Source organism: Solea senegalensis, linkage group LG7 (assembly GCF_019176455.1).
Source record: "Solea senegalensis isolate Sse05_10M linkage group LG7, IFAPA_SoseM_1, whole genome shotgun sequence".
Classification (NCBI taxonomy): Eukaryota; Metazoa; Chordata; class Actinopteri; order Pleuronectiformes; family Soleidae; genus Solea; species Solea senegalensis.
This window is the reverse complement of record NC_058027.1, coordinates 15527459-15545115: the sequence shown is the minus strand read 5'-3', so window position 1 is coordinate 15545115 and position 17657 is coordinate 15527459. Positions and strand designations below refer to the sequence as shown.

Sequence of the window (17657 nt, the reverse complement as noted above, 5' to 3'; positions counted from 1 at the left end):
AAACTGGACACATTCTCACTGTCTCTCTTGGTCTTTCCTCAGTGTACATTAGAGTAAACTTCAATTTAAATGTCAACTGGATGAAATGAAATTGTCATCCTCAACAGGGCAGTGTTCATCTTGGCCATGTCACACGTCAGACGGAGTGGAGTGTCGTACAGTTCTAAAACAGCCGTCTGTGTTCCCCAGAGGTTATGCTGCTGGTCATTACCAAACCAGACCAAAGTGGCTTTAAGCATCAAACATCTCCTGGAAGAACTAAAAAAGAAATCTATTGACATTACTTTGTTTTGAGGAAGTGAACGGTAACGCAGTTCTCTTGAGTCCCAGGAGACGAGACGATGGTGAGGCTAATAATGTGGTGCCAAGCAGTTTCTGCAAAGGTTCTGCAGTGTGTGTGTGTGTGTGTCCGTGTGGGGGAGTGCAGGAGTTGTGGAGGCGGATGGGGGGGAGCATGCACACTACCTGGCCATTATATAAAGCTCCCACTCTCAGCTAGAGGGCTGTGTAGTGTGTGCCAGTTCCCTCCCCATCCTCCACCCTCTCTGTCCTCCCATCCCCCCCTCCTTTTAGGCTTCCAGCTTCTCTGACTCAAGCTTAACTCTGAAATATCTCTGCCTGTTGTTCTCCCTCCCTCCCTCCCTCCTTCCCTCCTGCCTCTGTGGTGTCAGACCCAGCGCACATTGTGCACAGAGGTTGGGACAAAAAATGTGGCTCAGGCCACTCCTCCCCCAAGCAAAAATGGCAGCTGAGGTGGATGAAGAGGAGAATTATTCCTATCATAATCATTTCTGAGCGAAAAGCTGTGCCACCACACCTGAGGAAACAGAGCTCTTGTTCCCGCTCACCACAGACAGACAGCGTACATGAAATCCATCTTTGATGAACTGAATGAAACAAACTTTGGTTTTGTTTGTAATCTGGTGTCAAAGGAAGGAGTGCAGGTACACACCGCAAATAGTTTTGCTGCCGCTTACAAGGAACCGAGACATGTAGGCAGAAAAACAACTTGGGGAAGTGTGTCTGCTGTGTACATGCTGCTATGTTTAACTTTGAAAATACCATAACATCATTTTAAACATGCCTCTGTCCTCTACAACTAAACTCAGGGACTGTTCAATATGAAGCCGAGCATCCATCCATCTGAACGGTTAAAGCCTTGATGAGACATATCAGAAACTATAATGCTGGGATGCATTTCTGATATATCTGACAGATGATGTTAAAACTGTGATGGAAGATTATTTTCATTTTTACAAAAGGAACTGTAGCTAGGAGGCCAAGAGTGGACACCAAAATCCAACTGTATAGGTTTGGCAAGAACAGACAGATGAGAAGGAAGAGAGAGGGTTGCTGGTTTGAAGCCCAGGACAGGTCAGGGGCTGAGCTATGTGCTGCCTACTGCTCCTATGCCCAGAAAAATGCTAAATTAAAATTTGGATTGTGCCGGGATCAGACTACACAAATTCTGGCCAGTTTTTCTTGACTTGGTCATGCTTGATTTGAACTTTCCAATGATGTTTAACTTGCTGCTCTTGAGAAAAGCTAATGATTATGGTCAGGCACATCGGATCTGATAATTAGGTCTGGATGTGAGTTACACCGAAGACATTTTGACACATTGGGAAATGATCGTCATCATGCAATCAAATTTCATTAAATATTTCTATGTACTGTATTTAGAACACGCGTGGCTAGCAATGTTGCCTCACAGCAAGAAGGTTTGCTGCCTTCTGTGTGGAGTTTGCATGTTATCCCTGTGTGTGTGTGGGTTTTCTCCGGGTTCTCCGGTTTCCTCCCACATGTCCAAAAACATGCAGAGGTTAATTAAACACTTTTAAATGAGTGTGTGTGAATGATTGTTCGTCTCTATGTTGGCCCTGCCATGGACTGGAGACCTGTCCAGGGTGTAGTACCAAGCCTTTCGCCCTACATCAGCTGTGATTGTGACCCTCATGTGGATGATAAAGCGGTAGGCGATGGATGGATGGATGTACTGTATTTACAAATAAACAGGCTGTATTGTTACGATGTGAGGTCACAAAAGGCAAATGAACACGTTGTAACATTACAGTAACATGACAGATGGTGGGGCTGCTGCAGAGCTTGTTTCTCCAGCTACACTAAAAGCTGCCTTTGAGACAATATTGATTGACAGATGGGACATTACAACTGCAGAGAAATGGACATCTGACAGCAATACACGAAATAGCACTGCACAAAGTCTACACATCTGCACTCTACAGGGTCTTTGTAGAGTCATAACCAGTTCCTGTTAAAATGTGTTGTTTTTTAACATCTCATCTGCTTATTACTACTCACTTTTCTGATACGAGTAATGCTCAATTTTGATGATATTGTCATAGATGTGTTAATTAAACAGCATGTTTTAGCACTGAGGTCATACATTGTGATGCCCCTGTATGGGGTAGTGCTATGTCCAGCAATGTTTCTAACACTCTGACCCCGCCATTATCAGAAAAATCAGGAGAATAAAATGTTTGAATATATTACACCACCTGGAACTATGACCACGATATAATACATACGTTTTATTTTACATACTTTTTATTTTAAAAACCCGAGACATAATTACCATGGTGAAGTCTTTGTTTGTTGTTTGTTGTAGGACTAGATTTGTGTTCTCTCTTATTTTTCATTAGTATTACAAAACATGCAGCAGACAGACGTGTGTAGGATTGTTTGGCCTTTGCAAAGGAAGGCTTTCTACGGAGTGCCTTTCTAGTAATTACTTCAGTTGTTTGTTTTGTGTTGGTTTTTGCTGTCTCTGCTGAATAAACTGCTGCATGCCTTAATTTCCTTTGGAGTTAATAAGGTACAATAGCTATTTACTGCTTCTGTAGCCATTATTCCACAGGTCAGAGGTGACCTCCTGGATCAGCACAACGTTTTCATTTAATTTTGTGCTTAAAGCGGAGCATACAAGGGCTGTTTTCTTAAAGGTGCTGAGGTATTTTCAGCTCAGGCGTCCCAAAGAATGAGGAGTGTTTGGTGAATCAGTGTCTTAAGGAGTGGTCCCTCAGGTTACAGGTCACTGAAGAGACGACAACATCCGCTCAATTCTATTAATAGGCATTAACCCTTTAAGCTCACAGTCCAGGGCTCAACAGATACATTCACAATAGATTATTTTCCCCCGTCACACACACACACACCACCTGAGATGGAGCTGCAGGTGTATAATATGACTCTGAAGAGACAAAACAATAGATAATATTTGCCTAGAACAACAAACACCTAAATGTATATGCAGAATACAAAGGTTGTTCTTTTTATTTGATGGTATGGAATAAATATTAATGGCAATTTTCAATAACAAAGAAAAGAAAACTGGGACATTTAAAGATGATACATGAAACAAGACATTATTTCCATTCCATTTTATATCAATTCGATTGGTAAATAAATTAATTTACCATAGACTACAGCCACAAACAATTTATTGATTAATAGGTATATCGCTAATTTTAAATAACCGGCTTAAGTAATGCAAGTGTTTTGTTTCTTGTCCTCTTTGACAGAAAACTAAATACCTTTAATTTATGGACAAAACAAGACATTTGAAGATGCTGTCCATTTGTTAATGTTTTACAGCGTTTCATGACATTTTGTGGATCAAATATCAAAATCACTGACTGGCCAGCAAAGTAATCACCAGATTAATTGATGATGTAACTGCAGCGCGAGTGGCAGCATGACGTCTAATACGCTGCACCAAGGTAGTGAGTTATAAACTTCGTTTATAAAGAGAACAGCAGCTAATCTTTAGGCATGTCATACACAAACCTCATGCCAAGTTGCTGCAAATGAAGAGTGAATTATGAGCCACAAATCTGAAGGAATGTAACTAAACTCTGCAAAAGTTGCACACAGCTGAAAGCCTCGGGTGGAGAGATTTATGAATTCTGAAAAAGGAAAAGTCTGACAAACACCAGACTCTTAAATCCTGCAGCAGGATCAAGACATATTTTATGAAGGCGGGCTTTACACATGACCTTTTTTTTCATTTATTCACCTTTAATCTCACTGTAAATCTCCCTAATATTCCAATATTTAAAAACCTCACAAATCACAAAAAAGGGGCGGGGGACAGTGAATGTCCTTTCACCAGCTGGACGTTTCCATTTTGTGTTTCAAACTACAACAGAGATTCAGAAGACGACCTGTCCGTGTCCGTCTAAAATGTGACATGTTACCACGGCAACAGTGCTGTGTGACAAAATCACCACGGGAGTTGAGAAAAGCTTAGCAGAAAAGTCAATGGCTGCAGACAGCATGGGCTCTCACACAAAACACCTCACAACAACAGAGCCTTTATGTCAGTTTGACTGTCGTTTACCTAAAAGAAAAATCCAGTATATCACATGGCCCTAGGTGACAAAGCATACGTGTTATCTTTATCTGGTAGTACATGCAAAATGTAGCCTGGTCTCGCAAGAAAAAAAATGAATATTTCATTTTTCTACACATTAAGTGTTGGCAGTCGGGTGTATGACCGAGTCATACACTCCACAGAGGAGTATCCAACCGGTGCTGAACTCCTGTTCCCATAGCATGAAACGACGAGGAGTATTTCTACTCCCAATGGATGGGATGCTCGTCCATTGCAAATAACTTCCTCCTACACCTCACTGTATGCTGAGAGGCTGTAGGTCTCATTTTTCACGTCTTTGATATGATGCAGCTGGGGACAACCTCCCACTCCAGGGCAGGCTACCACTAACTGCAAGGCCATCTGATTTCTTATTTCTACATTTTTTACTACTTTTTTTTATTAAAAAATAATGTTAGATTTTGGCAAATGATTTCAAACTTGTCAAAACAACATTTTAAAGAATTTCAAAGGAAAAGTAAGACATGTCAGTGCAACACAGTGAGTGAGAGCAAAATGTCTGCAATTTGACTGTGTTATTCAGCGACAGCAACAAGACGGTAAGAATGTTAACGATGAGTGAAAACCATTCATCATTTCCAAGTCCAAACCAGGTGAGTTGTATGCCTTATTTTAAACAAGCAAAACCACATTCACAACCAGGAAATGGTTAAAGTCATCTTGATTTTAGCAAAAAGCACCACAGGGAGGTGATGCCCAATGGCCGAGTCGTTAGTTACATAATCTAACAATTTACCCTGAGCAGCTTGTCACTAGTTCGACATTCAGCCAGATGGTCCTTTACTACAAGTCCCTGTCTTTGTCTGAATACAGGCAAATTGGCATAACAACAAAAAATAATAATAAGAAACACATCAAAAGTACTACAAGGGATTAAAACACTATTATACTGACATGCAGTAAACATCAGTAGACATGTAAATAAGTAATGTAATTTTGGTGGAGAATGGGGATGTTACAGACTAACCATAAGTCAATTGGTTGGTGTAGTGGTTAGCACTCGGGTGTCGGATTTGGTTATCAGTTAAATTTCCAACCCTAAATCATAAATATGAGGACTGACTGTATCTGTGGTTTGCCAAATCTTTTAAGTGGAAGAAAAAGGTGATAAACCCCTCAGAAACAGTTTGTTCCTGCTGGTCTAACACCTCTGACATCTCTGCACCAAACGAGATCATGATTCACACTGAGCTTAAATACATAATGCTGCCATACATCTTTCATTCCGCCTTTCACCGACCAGATTTTTAACAACTGCTGCCACATTTCACACTTAATCACCAAGTCTGAGCTTGGAAGTGTGCATGGACATCGGCACATGCATGTCAGCTTTAGACGGGGCAGCAGATAAGAACAGTTATCATTCACAACGGTAATTTCTACGTGAACGTGTAATTCCCTGTAAACCAAAAATTAACTGCAGCGACAATAATAATGATGGCAAGAGAAATAGGCAGGTGCAGAAAGGATGTAGGGGAGCAGAGATGAGAGGCTGTATCATTAGGGATTAACCTAGCCACAGGCTCTACAAATAGACTGTCTCCACCTATAAGCCGCCAGCGCACAGACAGTTATTTGTATTGCCAGGTTGCTGCTGCAGCAGCTCAGGAGACGAGAGGAGACAGTTCAAAGAAGCTCAGGCAGATCAGGACTCCTGTGAAACAAAATGCAATGCAACAGGACACATTCGGAGGGCCTGCATGGCAACATCAGACGCTTTGAAAAGCTTCAACTCTGTGTGAGGCAACTGCATCACACATTAATGCAGCAGTGCTGGTATAATAGCGGTATAATAGCATACAGAGTAGGGCTATCTGTTGTGACAGCCGACTAGGCATCCATGAATCGACAAATCACTTGACTTTAAAAAAAAAAACTTGAAAATATACAGCCTAGAAGCACACAAACTGTTTAAAGCAATTACAAAGTTGTCCAGGAGAGGGTGACTTGGCCTGCATAAATGCATACAAGACGACAGCAAAGTTAAGTTTGCAGTGACAATGAAATACTCTCTCTAAATACTCTAAACTGTCTTCCTAAGCAAACAAAGTGAACCAGAGATCTACGGACGTCAAGCAATGCAGACGTCAAGCAATGCAGGGCATGAAACGGTAGATGGCGTCATCAACAAACAAGGGAGACATTTACCTAAATATCTACTTCTTTCTTGTACAAAATTCAAGCACTTTCAATGACCCATGTCTATTTAGCACCCTTATGAAAACATTTTTTCCAATTAACAAAGTTTCAAGAACTTCAAGGACCCGTGGGAACCCTGAAAGTAATGAACAAATATGTAAACTCAACTCTCTAATAGCTAAGTGGAGCTAAGTGAGTCAGCTCCACAGCATGAAATAAATGTGTGATGACATACCTGACAATTATCAACAATTAAATTAGTCTGCAACTAATTTTGTCACTACATTTTTGGCAATGTCAACTATTTATTGCGCCCCAAATACAGATGTTGGCAAATACTGTAGACAAACCAGTAAATTAATACATTAAAATATTTAGTTTATTAGTCAAATGCCTATTTTGATAGTCTATTGACTGAGTAAAGAATGTTTTCCACTTCTCAGTTATGAAAATTGGTCGCTTTTCTTTGAGTTTTGAGATGTTTTTACTAGGGCTGCAACAACTAATCCATCATTAAAATTAGTTGGGTCTACGTTATTACACGTGCAGTTGCTACCCCCTAATGTGGGGCAGTAAGCCAACCAAAGCCACAGCAGTAAGCGCCATTAAACTGGATGCCGACCGCTGTAAAAGAAGAAGAAGAAGAAGAGAACCAATGCCACGCCTTGTGTAGCTTACGTGACGTGACTCTGGAAGAAACGTTTGAAAAATGGCGGAGGCGGACACAGCAGAGAATAACATTAGCAGAGAGAAAAATGTGTGACCCAAGCTGATCTTGCATGGCATGGCAGCACAACATCGCTGCATGAGAACCCGATGAGGAAGTAAATTTTATGTGAAAAGTAATCTACAGATTAATAGTTTATCAAAAATAATCAACCCTAGTTTTTACCAAATAAAAGAAGTAATTTCTAACAGAAAATGGCAGACATTACATTTTGTCATCCAAAAATGACTTTCTCATGAAGGTATCCATCAACAATAGCGCGCTGGAAAGGTTTTGAATGATTTTTTTCAAATATGGGCTAAAAAATATAATTTTTACTCAAATTACTTCAATTTTTGCTTTGCATACACATTTCATTTCATACATAACTGAATGACTTTGAAACGTGGAAATGTTTTTCATTCCATGTAATAGCACTGTAAAAATGTATTGGGAGGATATCTGTTGTTTGATTCCTGTGCGTTCCCTTTTTCCATTAATATTCTGTGCATCCGCAGCCTCTGAACTCTGTGTCTTTGTGGTGGGCTGGTGACTCCTGACACACACTGTCACTGCTGCATGTTTGTAGTCAGCCCTTCGCTTCATATCACAGTCTCTTTGATGCTCTGTGGGCTTCAGAGCGCGCGTCTGCTCACAAAAGCCCCCACTGGTGCACATGAACCAAAAGAGTCTAATTCATTCATTAAAATAAAACACTGCCCATTTACCGTGTGTGTGTGTGTGTGTGTGTGTGTGTGTGTGTGTGTAAAAAGCTCTTCATGCAGGCTTATTTAATAATTTTTTTTAAAATACTTTTATGTCCTAATGAGTATAGTCATTTGAGAAAGAAGAAAGGAGGGGGAATAATCACTATGATTACTGCAAATTTACATTAAATTTATGAGCCGTGATTCATTGTGCAATACTGTGCAGTACAGGAAATTCTGATATTAACAGAATTTGATCAAGAGGTCGACTGATGTGGGGTTTTCTACGGCCAACGCCGATTTTTAGAAAGCCAAAGGTCGATAATTGATGCCATTTTTTCATATTATAATATATATATATGTTTTTAAACATACAGGACATTGATAAATGGATGGAAAAATAAAGCTTCTATGACTAAGCAACATTTATAGGCCAATGTTGATTATCTAGGAATGGCAAGTATTGTTTATGTAGTTATGTAGTTTAACTGGTTTATTTTAACTGACTCGGTAAGTATTTTCTTCCTTACATAATATCGAAAGCAACAATATGTCCACACAGTGAACACAAGCTGCTTTGTGAGTTTGTGAAGCTTTAAACTGGATTTTGGAGCAAACTAAATTCAGTCTTGTTTAGACATCCCACACCTGCTTAGCTGATCAAAAAAATCTTCCCTACAAATTTGTGCTTCAATTCTCTTTTATTTTTATGTTTTAGCCCAAAGAAGACAACATGGTTTTATCTCAGATGTGTTAAAAATAACAAGTATACTGTGAATCACCCTCAACAGTCAACTGACTAATGTTTTGTTTTGTTTTGTTCACAGCTTCAGCAGAGAAAATGCATTTTTTAGGGCTGCAACTAACAATTACTTTCATGAATCGAGTAATCGTTAGGTCCATGTCAGAAAATGTTGACAAACCTGGCAATGAAAATGTCTTGTTTTTGTCCACAAACCAAAATTATAATTCAGTTTTAATGATTTCTTTGTTATATGGAGCAAAGATCCAGAAAATATTCACATTTAAGAAGCTGAGAAATCAGAAACTTGTTTGAATTCTTTAAAATTAGTAAATAGTTGAGGATTCATTTAGTAATCGATTTATATTCGATTAATTGACTCAGCCCTAGTTGATTTATTATGTTATTGAAAAAGGGAAAAATATTTCTTATGGCTTTCCTACGACCTCTTTGGGGCTGAAGCAAGTTACAGTCAATTTTCAAGCACCGATACAAATTTGTTTTCTTGAAAGGTTTTTTTGAGAGGTTTGTTGAATAGTTAGTTGTGTTGTTGGATTAGACAAGCATTTGGGGACAACAATTCTCTGATGTTTGTTGACCATGAAAATGATTTGCTGATAATCAGGCAAATAAAAATATAATATTCCAAAGTTCCACCTCCATATGTGCTGCTGTGATTTCTCACATTTTCTTAAAACATTTTCAAGAAAATATAATATGAGTAGCTACACTGACAATGAGAGTAAATGTGAGTTGCTGCCTTAAAAGATAATTTACATGATGAAAATGAAAAAAAAGAAAAAGAAGGCTACATAAAAGAAGCTCTCTCCACAAAGAACTGCATTTGACTATCATTAATCAGAGAAAGCCCATAAGTGCTGGGAGGTTACGTCGTAAGACCACATCTGGCTTTTCAAAAGAGGCAGAGGGTCTGTTCATTACAGGCTGTGCAACAGAAAAGCAGCTGGCACAAAGGAACACGTATAGATTCACAGCAAAACACTGGGGGAAAGTCTAAATATAGCCTAAGACGGGGATCAATACCTGCTCAATAGGTTCCAACTCTGCTTTATCAAGTTAAATTACAACATAGTCTGAGTGTAGCGACCACGCCAACACTACGCTGCCACGGCACCAGGGTGCACATCTGATCACTGACCCATCACTAAAACTAATAAAAAACACTGCTGCCTTCTACTCCTGTAGAGCCAGACTTCCACCACAGGGGGAAAAATGCTTTTATGTCCTCATTTTTTCATCATGAAATTTGATACAATGTTATTTAGCACTATGCTTGACATTTAAGTCCAATGCCATTTGCACATCAACAACCATAACAATAAACAGCATGAAATTGCAAATGATTCGGAGGTGAATTTCAATGCACCCTCTTTATTCAATCGATTAAGAGAATAAATTATTAGGAACCAGGGGGAAAAAAGCCAATACCAATGATGATCTGGTAATTTTACTGAAAAAATAAACTTAAAAAGAGCATAACACTAAAGAGAGGAGACCTTGCTTGGTGAAGAAGCGTTGTCATTTCATCGTTTCAATGCAAACTTAACCAGAGAGTTTCACTAACATGAACATTTTGAATGTCACATCACCAACAGCACAAATTGCGATTGGTAAGATGTGCGCCAGTCTGAAGCAAAGTCTAAAAAACGTTGACCTTGATCAGAGACAATTAAAGCCACAATATTGCACATTGAGCTGTACGGTGAAGCTGAGCTCGCCTAAGTGTGGTTTGACACGTTACACCCCGATGTGACTTACTTTTCCACCGTGGGGTGTGAGGGCCAGAATATGTAAATGATGTAGCTATGAACGCAGCTGCGTCACCTGTATAAATAGTGATGTCATAGCATAGCTCGCTAGTACATTCAACAAAGGAGGAAAATGTGACACAGTAAACCAACAATGGAGGGATATATTATTCCTTCTTGGCATTTTTAAATGGCAAATATTGGCCAGATTCATTCATCAGTCTACCTCTATTACACATACAGTGTTACACTTTGAGTGTACACCTTGGTTTACATCAAGTTCAAGGACTTTTCAAGGTCTTTCCAGGACCAGTTCCCCCAAATTCAAGGACTGAATGTGCTGACACAGCTTAAGATGGGAGGGCAACTTGTAAGAGCCGCTTTTGCCCATGACGTCCACTTTTATCGATCTGCAGCACGCTCTGCACCTGGACGAGTGATGGTCCTTGGGACCTTGGTTAAAGTCAGTCTTTGTAATTTTCTTAGGTGAACCAGAGATCTTGGAATTTTCATTTCCCAGGCATCACATCATTCGCTCATTAACTTTACTCGCTCATTGTTCTGCATGGAATCTCAAGTCAACAGCGGAGAGAGACAGTAGACAGTGTCCACAACACCACAGTAATTATGACTGGATGTTTGTTCTACGTAAATCAAGCAATGCAGGGCATGAAACAGTAGGTGGCGTCGAAACAAACAAGGGAGACATTTACCTAAATATCAACTTAACTTCTTTCTTGCACAAAACTCAAGCACTTTCAATGACCCATGTCTATTCAGGGTGATTTTCAAAAACTTTCAAGGGCCTTTTTTCAAATGTTCACGTATTTTAAAAAGGACCCATGGGAACCCTGACATAAATGGACTTAAAGGTAGAGGCCTACAGTGCAGTGGTCAGATAAGTGGCTGACCTTTGGCTGACATTGTACTATTGTGATTCAAGTTACGTTTCTAACAGTCATGATTAATTAAACTGCTGAAATAAGTGAAGAGCCTCATATCTCACTGTCACTGAACCTTTCTGAAAAACCCACACTATGAAGCTAGTTAGTGGCTACAGCACAGTAATGTGTTAAAAGACAGACAAATGACAGAAAAATCAGAACCACAAGTAAAGAAACGCTAATTCTGTTACAGCGAGATTCAACTGGGACTGAACAATTAATCTAAATCTTATCAAAATCGCCATGTGGCCTCCTGCAATTTTCAAATCGCCAAAATGAGACTGAAGAAAGAATCTTTGTTTCTCACAGATCTGCCCAAATATCACACCGTAACGTGATCACTTAAAATATGTTATTCAAATTATGTAAACATGACCAATCCCTGCCATCCCTCTGATACCACAAATCATATCCCAATTACAATTTCAGTCAACATAATAGTAATTAGATGATTATAACCAGTATAATAAATAGTAAACACTTGAAACAGGCCCTTTTCACACCATGAGCCACACAGCTGTTACTCATATCATCAAGCAATTAACTGACAGTCCAGACAGTGTCACCAGCCAGCATGCACCTTGAAACAGAGGTAGCTAAATGGAACCCAGCCTTCATCACTTTGACGGTTTACACCTATGCCTATTTGACCTTTTTTAAAAAAACACAAGGTTAGTTTGTTGTGTAAAGTCTGCCTGAAGTAATAGAAGACTGAGCGCGTATGCTTGCCTTTCTGTGAGATGATGAAGTGTTTGCAAGTGGCTGATAGTGAGCTCATTGTGGATCATTACTCTAACAACAGCTGATCCTTTCCATTTATCGTCCATTTATCAAGGTATTCTGAGTTGCAGTAACAGATAAGAAAGCCTAGAACAAACTGCCTTGACAGTCGGCAGTTGATGACGTCTGTAGCCCTCATGAGGGCGGAGTGTGTGCAGTACCGTAGGCCCTGGTCGTTGTCGACAGGTGCCCTGCTGACAGGTACACGGCCAGTTTAGCATGTTACATTTACTGTGATTAGCCATTTGCCTCCAGGTAATCAGACTATGAGAAGAGACGTGGAAATTAAGAAGCAAGCAAACACTTATGGCAAGAGGGCCACACACCACGTGTCTCATACATAAACCTGAATACAACTTCAATATGGACAAATGGAGCAAAAACAACCAAAACAAACACAATTTATATAATGCACCTCCACAAAATAACTCTACTTTGCCCCTTTTTCAAAGATGAACACAGACCAATGTAAGGAAAGAAATTCCCAGAACATACACCTGCTGCTTGGTCGCTAACATGGTGCAAGTGTATGCAACTTTTTTTTGTTTTGATTCATGCAAATGTGACGCAACGCTGTGTTGTGGTTGTCATTCCTCAGCGTCAGTGCAGTGTGACCCCTGGCCTTATGACCTTTGCAAATCACAGACGACGCTAATAAACAGCACAAAGGTGTGAATGTCACAATATATTATGGACTTTTAATGTCACATAATCGGCGAGACCCATTCTGATAAGTTGGACGTGGAGAGGCAAAGCTTTATTTTATTCTTTAAAAGGACCTTGGATAAACGAAAAATGAAAGTTATAATAACGCTCAGTGAACACCTGTTGATCTGATGTGACATATGAAATAATGACTCTATTAATCATCAATTATTTTGATAACCAATTTCTCAGTTTTCTGATTTTTTTTCAGCTGTTGTGGTTTCTTTGCTCCATGTAAAAAAGAAATCATTCACACTGAATAGAACATCATCATTACAACATTTTATGGACCAAACGATTACTCGGTTAATCGAAAATAGTCGTTAGTTGCAGCCCTAGATGCAGTGACTGTATAAAGTCAATGCAAAAATAAAATAATCAAGCAAACAGTTTGCACCAAGAAACGTGTCAAGAGAGTAATAACAGCAATATTACAGAGTGGAATTTAAAAACCGTTGTTAAAATTAAACTGTAGCTCATTTAATTGTGAACACATTTTATTAAAATTTAGCTTTGGAGTAATGTAATATTAATTATGTATTTATTTAGTAGGTTAGTGTTTGTTTTGTTGAAACTGTAAAAATCCTTCTCATCTATATATGCATATATGTGTGTGTGTGTATGTATACGCAGATATGTATATATTTATATATACATATATACACACACACATACATATACACATACCACTAGTACACACTATCTCTTGATTAATACTCCACATATACACACGTGTGTGTGTATATATATATACATATACATACACACATATATGTATGTATATACACACATATATGTATGTATATACACACATACATATGTATATATACATACACATACATATGTATATATATAGAAAGAGAGCGATGTTTGTCTTTATTTTTTTGTCATCTAACGGTTAACTAATCTGACCCTGTCAGGATCCTGTAGAAATACGGTTGTGGTTGTGATTGGTCAGGTTATGGCTTGATCCGTTATCTCGAACTTAACCTGCTCCGGAGCGAGTGATTCAGCAAAAGATGGGGTAATATAGATAGATATAGATAGGGGGTTGATATGGTGAAAGAGATAAACCTGAAGTTCACTGCGTAACCGTTAATCCTGCTTCGTGATTCAAATGAAACCTGTGCACGAAGCCACGCGAGTATCAACAGGTAACGTCACTTCAGACACAGCGGACTCCGCTTGGACGCGACATGAAGTGTATTCAGGCGCACTTTAAAAACATCAACGTTTACTACGTCCAGCTGTGATAATAACCACAACACCGTTAACCCGCCCAGTTTAAAAAAAAAACGACAACCAGCTGCACAAATGAAGCCGCTGTCACGTTCAAACCAACTGAAGCAGCGTCGGCGCAACAAAAACGCCGTGAAAACCTAATTATGTTCTATAATCCTGCTGAAGACATGAAAGAGAAAACAGCGACGACCAACCGCTCACTTCAAGTTCGCACCGAAAAACGAGCAGGCTGATTTTTAAAGTGAATCCCGCCCCGCCAGCCAGCGGCGGGTGTGCAGAAGAAAACGGTCCGTTCAACATCAACATAAACATGCTCGCTGCGAGCGCAGGCGCATTCAATAAAGTTCCGCGCCGCGTTTGAGCAAATAAAGCCCCAAAGTGAGAGCAGCTCAGCCGCCGGAGGCTTAAACCACTGCTGCGCTGTGTGACATGACAGAGAAACGCGCAGAGAACGAGTAAATTTAACATGATTTCAGGCTGCGCCTTACCTTCAGTTCCGCACTCTCCGCCATCTTGTATTTCTTTACGCAGGCGTGGTGAGGCGCTGTCAAGTGACTGGGACACAGAGCGGCGGTGCTGCGTTCAGGAGCACAATCGAGTGCAGGAAAATAAACATGGAGAGAAACGAAAGAGCGCTTACATCGCAATTCAATTATTTTGTCTCTTCCTCGTGCAGCATCGTGGCTCTTTCATGTTATCTTTAAAGGCCTGCGTGCACCTTTGGTGTTATGTGATAACTTCAGAGCAGAGTTCTCAAACTCGCGGTCCCACATGCGGCTCCCCAATCAATTTCATGCAGCCTGCCACTTAATATGAAGTTGTTTCTGTATGGCAGGGTTGTCAACCTCAAGGCCCGCGGGCCACATGCGGCCCCCCAATCAATTTCATGCAGCCTGCCACTTAATACAAGTTGTTTCTATTCTCTCTCTCCCTCTCTCCCTCTCTCTCTTCTCTCTCTCTCTCTCTATATATATAATATATATATTATTTTAACATGGCAAATGAAGAAATTAATTAGATATTGATTAGATAGTATTAGGGCCACGTGTAAAAAGACTTTTTGAAAGAAAGTAAAAAAATGGCATGAATTCTGAGATTAAAGTCAGAATTCTGAATAAAGTCAGAATGAAGTCAGAATTCTGACTTTGATCTTAGAATTCTAACTTTGAGCTGAGTTTCTCTATGCTTTTTTTTTGTTTGTTTAAAATAATAGATTAACTTAAATTAAATATGTTTTTTATTGTGAACTAAATATTGTTGCACATTTAAACACTTATTTTAAAATTCTCCAATCCAACTTTATTAGTAAAGCACTTTAAAACAACCACTGTTGACCAAAGTGCAGTACAGAATAATACAATTTTGACCTAATATTATCCAACCCTACAACTGGTGCTTTTTCCCCAAATTGTTGGCCTTTTTTCACTTGACTGGCCCCCGACTAGACACTCAGTGACCCCTGGGGTCATTTGAGTTTGTGACCCCTGGTGTGCAGACTGGAATTTCAGCCATTTTATTTCATTTATATCTTTATACAGTATCAAAATACATAGTTACTGTTATTTCCCATGTACAGAAGTTTGGCGGCAATAATTATAAAACAAGGTTATGTTCATTAATATTCGTACTTCAAAAAGTGAGCAATACAATACGTTCATAAGGTGGGATATCGGGATCATTCTCTATTTTTAACAGTCAAGCGACAAAAATTCTCGGATGTAGTTACATTTCTAAATGTACAAGTCGTATTTAAAGCAAAAAAAATCATTAGTTTCCAAAAGAAATTATTTGCTGGGAGGGAAATGGGTTTAAGGAAAAGTTGAATTAGAATTATACAACAACAATAGGTTTTCTGTTTCTGTATGTGGAGTCAAACTATGGAACAGTTAAAATAATGTCTAAACATGAAACTATTTAAAAAGAAATTATAATAACGTGTGGCCATATGTGGATTATTTACCTATATGTAAATATTCTATTTATACTCTAATATTTATGTTGAGGTTTTTTTTCTCTTTTTTTCCTATTGCAGATATTTTATAGAAAATAGGTATAGTATATTAAAAATTATGAATGCATTGGTAAGTGGAAAAATATAAAATATGTAAAGTGTGAGTTGTGGAAAAGAGGGTGGGAATAAATAAGATTACGCTCCGTTTCGAACATGTAAATTGATACATTTTGTGTGTGCGGTGAAATGCCCATGTGCATTTGTTTGCTTTTGTCTGTTTTGTTTTTTGCATGTTTGAAATAAACAACAAACAACAACAATAATTCCCACACACATGCCACTAAATACATGGTACAGGATTCTAAAATGATGATCATTTATCATTCACCGGGCACATTACAGCGTGTCTGAGTCTGTTCTCAGACTCACTGAGTCCATTTGATTGTGTCCACTGAGGTTTTTATTTGATAAGTTTCATACATGAAGTCAGGGTCAGTTCACTGATAATGAAGAATAATCCTCAGTCTGTGGAGACTGTGGTTCATGGACGGAGCCACAGACAAGTGTTGGAAACTAGAAGCTTCAAGCAAGTCCTTGTGGGTTGAAATAAAAAGATGCTACATAATAACAAGAAGTGTCGTAAACCAATGTGATGAACAGACCTCAGCCCACACTGTCTGAGTTTAAAGCTGTAGTGTGTGATTTCCAGTCTTACATAAAGTACCTTAAAGGGATACTTAAGTAAAAGTACAAAAAGTATGCTACCAGAAAATGACATTGGCAGAAGGTAGCTAAAGGTTGTATGAAGGTTGCAGAAAAGTAACATTCTGGGAACCAAAAGAGAACGTTCTCTAAAGGTTGTATGAAGGTTGTGAAAAAGAAACGTTAGGGAATGTTCTCTAAAGGTTGTGACAAAGAAGCTTTCTGGTAACCACATGAGCGACCAAAAACTAACGCTAGGGGAACGTTAGGAAAACTTTCCATATCAACCACAGGAAAACCTGGGGGGAACCTTCAGGGAACGTTCCCGCAACCAAAAGGTTAATTTCACAGAACGTTCTGAGAACCAAAAATTGTTCGCTAAGTAAATAAATACAGAGATTATATTTGGTAGTAACGAGTAACAAAGATAGTTACTGTGGAGGAACTGTAGTGGAGTAAAAGTAAAAATTTGCAGTATAGATATGTGAATTTTGTACTAAAATACAGTAACAAAGTCTTTGTACTTTGTTATACTGCTTATTGCCGCATCAGTGTAGCAAGAACAGAACAGGACACTTTTCCACTAGTTGTTTAAACCAAAATAACAAAATGGTTTAAAGTGTCACTGTTAACCAACACAGACATCAAAAATGTACAACTTATGGACATGCAAAGTCCCACAATACTTTACTTCCTGCTTAAATGTGATTTCCCTTGACTCACAGTGACACCCAGTGGTGAAAATGTGGTACAACAACAACATGATGCACAAACACAGAAGTGGCCTTTTACATCATCACTGAGAGAGGGAAGACAGCAGCACAGTGAGTGAGTGAGTGAGTGAGTGAGTGCATTC

At 39.0% G+C, this 17657-nt stretch overlaps 1 protein-coding gene across 2 annotated transcripts in view; it reads right to left on the bottom strand.

Moving 5' to 3' along the window:
- Positions 1-14660, bottom strand: part of LOC122772749 (E3 SUMO-protein ligase PIAS1-like) — a 53434-nt gene extending 38774 nt beyond the window's left edge. For both annotated transcript variants that reach the window (XM_044030996.1, XM_044030997.1), the window contains exon 1: positions 14637-14660. In XM_044030996.1, coding sequence (XP_043886931.1) covers positions 14637-14660 — 24 coding nt within the window. The remainder of the gene's footprint in view (positions 1-14636) is intronic.
- Positions 14661-17657: the final 2997 nt, after the last annotated feature.